General features: G+C 33.8%; 1 protein-coding gene across 1 annotated transcript; it reads right to left on the reverse strand.

Moving 5' to 3' along the window:
• Positions 1–491: 491 nt before the first annotated feature.
• LOC114375483 lies at positions 492–1,608 on the reverse strand. The gene has a single exon (XM_028333269.1). It carries the CDS (start codon positions 1,490–1,492, stop codon positions 911–913), a length of 582 nt encoding a protein of 193 aa, XP_028189070.1. The 5' UTR covers positions 1,493–1,608; the 3' UTR covers positions 492–910.
• Between the last annotated feature and the right edge of the window lie 1,857 nt (positions 1,609–3,465).

Raw genomic sequence — 3,465 nt, forward strand, 5'->3', positions numbered from 1 at the left:
CATGACCGATATCGTTCTTCGTTTATGTTTCCTATCAATAATTGCCTGGATACCCAATTCTGTATTTCGTAAACATCAAATACAAAATACCCAAATGTAATTGTGCTACAGCGAAATAAAAGAATAATAACATACATATTTATTTAAGTAGTGTATATTACAATTTTAGTATAAATTAAATTTAGTGTATATATTATGTGTGTAAATGATTTTAGTTTAAAATACATATTATGTATTTATTCCTTTTATATCTGAATCGTTCTTCAAGTTTTTAGACAAACTGGTGAGTTATTCTTTTTCTTTTTAACAAAATGTCTCGCTTACTTTCCAAGCCACAGAATTTCTCTTGGCCAGGTTTCTGAAACGGGAGGCAAAGCTATAGCGCGTGTTTGGACACACCTCGAAAACATAAAATCACGCAAAAGTTACAAAATGTAACTTCTGTTTAAACACACTTAACATCTAACACGGCACAGAATCAAACAAGCTACTTATAAATTAATGCATCAAGTAAATTTTATTCCAGAATGAGATTGAAAATACTAGAATACATTATTACATTGAATAACTCAAACAAGAAAAGCCACTGACCAAAAACAAACCATAACCCTCCCAATAGAAAAAAAAAAAAAAAAACTTAGACAAGAAGTCGAGTCAGATGGACCAACAACTTCCAAAAACAAGAATGTGGTGAGAGACCCCCAAAAAACCTTGGACTCATGAGAAGGTAACTTGGGTCTCAATTCTTTCCATGAACATAGGGCCATGTTCATCCCCTAAAACTTGGAGCAGTCACTAGTCAGTAGTAAAAAAAGTAATTATGGGAACAGGTAAATAATTAATTAAAGATACAAAACCATGTCCCCTTCACATAGGAATTAATTAATTAATAGGTTATAGTAATAAGAACTTAATTGGCGAATGTGAGACCATTCATCTCTCTTGTAATTGCTGGAATGCAGCTTGAACTCCTTGCAATCCCTCCTTTGTAGTATCCTCCTTTGTCCCTTGGGTTGAAGGACTTGGCCCTTCTCCCTTCCATTTTGTTCTTTTTGAGCATCTCTTTCATGGCCTCAGCTTGGAACAGAACTGGGAAAGCCCTTCCATATTTGTTGAACCTAACACATGCACTCATGTGTGAACTCAATGCCTCTTCCTTCTTCCCACCATTTTTCTCCAACTCTTCCTTCACTGCCTCAGCACACAACCCACACACCCACTTCCCCAAGAACTTGTCACGCACACGCTCTATGTATTCGGGCGTGCACTCCTCACTCATCCCACAGCACTCACACTTGGCATCCACAACCTCAGTTATTGGTGGAAGCGTCAAATCAATCCCTTCCTTGGTTAGCTCAAACGACATGTCTGAGATTGTTCTTTGAATGTGATGATCAGATGAGAGCCTTGGAGGTTTCGACATGCTAACGCTGTTGTTGTTGTTGCACTTAGAGAATGAGCTAGGCAAAGACTTTCCATGGGGTGGTGCCATATTGCTAGTTATAATTACTGGTGTAATTTGCTGAATGATCTAAGAAAGATATTTGAACTCGATCGATCGATTCTTCTAAATGGAGTTTAAGAAGAATTGATACTGATATACATACACATGTACCACAATTGTTCAACAAGTTAGAAGGAACAGTCCTATTTATAGTAGCTCTTCTTGTTTCCGAGAATCTGACATTGTAAACATGTGTGGATCTTAGAAACGCAAATGTCAGTTTCAGTGTCCGTGAACTTGCTAGATTTTTTCGAGAAAGATCTAAATCATTTAATGACAAATGCAATCAAGTAATTATTGCATGTATATCAATGTGATAGATGTGTGCCATTTTTTCTCTCGCACATATTTTACTTTCAAGTGAACTTCCACGCTTGGTAGTTGAGGCTGCTAGAATATATGGTATGGTATTGAAATTCTGCAAGGTTCACGTGCACCATTTCTGTCTTTAGCTGAAAATATACCCTTTATTGTCATATATTTTTCCTTTCTCAATTGTCTTAATAAATAAGATAATGTGCAGGAAAGATAAGAGTATAAATGTACAAGACATATACTTACAAAAATAGGAAACATTAAAAAATAAACTACACATTCTATATCCAGTTTGCTATCTACTTAACTACGTTGTTTTTCACTTTTTCTATCCAACCGTAGAATGATAGCCAAAATGAATCTTGATAGGAAAAAAAGAAGAAGAAAAACTCACCCCCCCTTTTGGTATCTATATATATAACCATGCAATAAAAAAGTTGGTTGCCGTTAATAAAAAGTTGTTGCTTTTAGCAAAACGATTGGATGTCATCAAATAAAGTAGAGGTAAGCGCCAGTACAGCTTGTGGGGCGGTATTCACATGCTGGCATGGTAAATCCTCACATATTTGCCTAAACTTTCTGCTTTTGTGTTAAAAAATTACATGAAGGAGGAAAGAGACTAGTTTCTGCTTTTGTGTTAAAAAATCACACGAGTCTTATTCCACAAACATTGACTTTTTATTTCACGAGGAGCTTAAGGAAAACCATAGAAATCGGTTCGATTAAGATATCAACTAAATAAAGTTGCAGTCAGTGTCTGATAAATAGGGTCTGGCTGTAAATTAAAGGTACTGAATTGGTTCATGCGCCTCAAACATAAATATGACAGATATTAAATGCAAATGCAACAACGCATAAATGTAGTTGCGGTAATTAAAAAAATTAAGGAAATTAACCACTGATTATCAGTTCCTAATGAGTAACGAGGATATTCGTTAAGAAATAAAAAAGTGAATTATTTATTAAAAATATAACATTTAATTTTACTGATACAGTTACAGTAATTAGTTAAAATCTCGTTAAGCCTTAACTAGGTCAAAAACATAAAATTCTGCCGGTCACAAGTCAAATTAATCATCTATTTCTCTTTTCTTTTTTTTTTTTTATTTCTCTCAAGATATAGACACTTAAAGATACATTCAAGAATCATTTTCCTGTATATAATTATGTGAATGATAATTAAGTATACATGTATGTGATCATTATTATTTATTTATTACTTTTTTCAAAACCTCTCCTAATTAACAAATATTTTTTCATACAGAAAGACTGGCTAAGATCAACCGCGATTACATAATTAAAATTATTTGGGAACTATTTCATACCATATTGATATTTTCTTCTTGTTTTCAAAACTGAACATCAGAGCATTAATTTCATTTGTTAGCTAAACGGCATAGCATTTTCACCTTAACCACTTTGTTGAATAAGCTGCATCGAAGCAACCAAAATGAGGGGCAAGTTTTTCATTTTGATAAAAAATATTTCTCCTTGCAAAATCCTCAATATCTTATAGCAGAAATTATTGCGTCAGTTGGTGAGAACCAAGTTTGTTTCATAATTATAAATTGTGTCCCAAATATGTAGATTAGCCCAAGGCTTCTTCCATGTTTTTAAGAAAGGGATACATTCTTTCTAACTATCGT

Source organism: Glycine soja, chromosome 11 (genome assembly GCF_004193775.1).
Source record: "Glycine soja cultivar W05 chromosome 11, ASM419377v2, whole genome shotgun sequence".
Lineage (NCBI taxonomy): Eukaryota > Viridiplantae > Streptophyta > Magnoliopsida > Fabales > Fabaceae > Glycine > Glycine soja.

Coding starts and splice junctions, on each gene's coding strand:
- LOC114375483 (XM_028333269.1), bottom strand. CDS start 1,492: ATGGCACCACCCCATGGAAAGTCTTTGCCTAGCTCATTCTCTAAGTGC.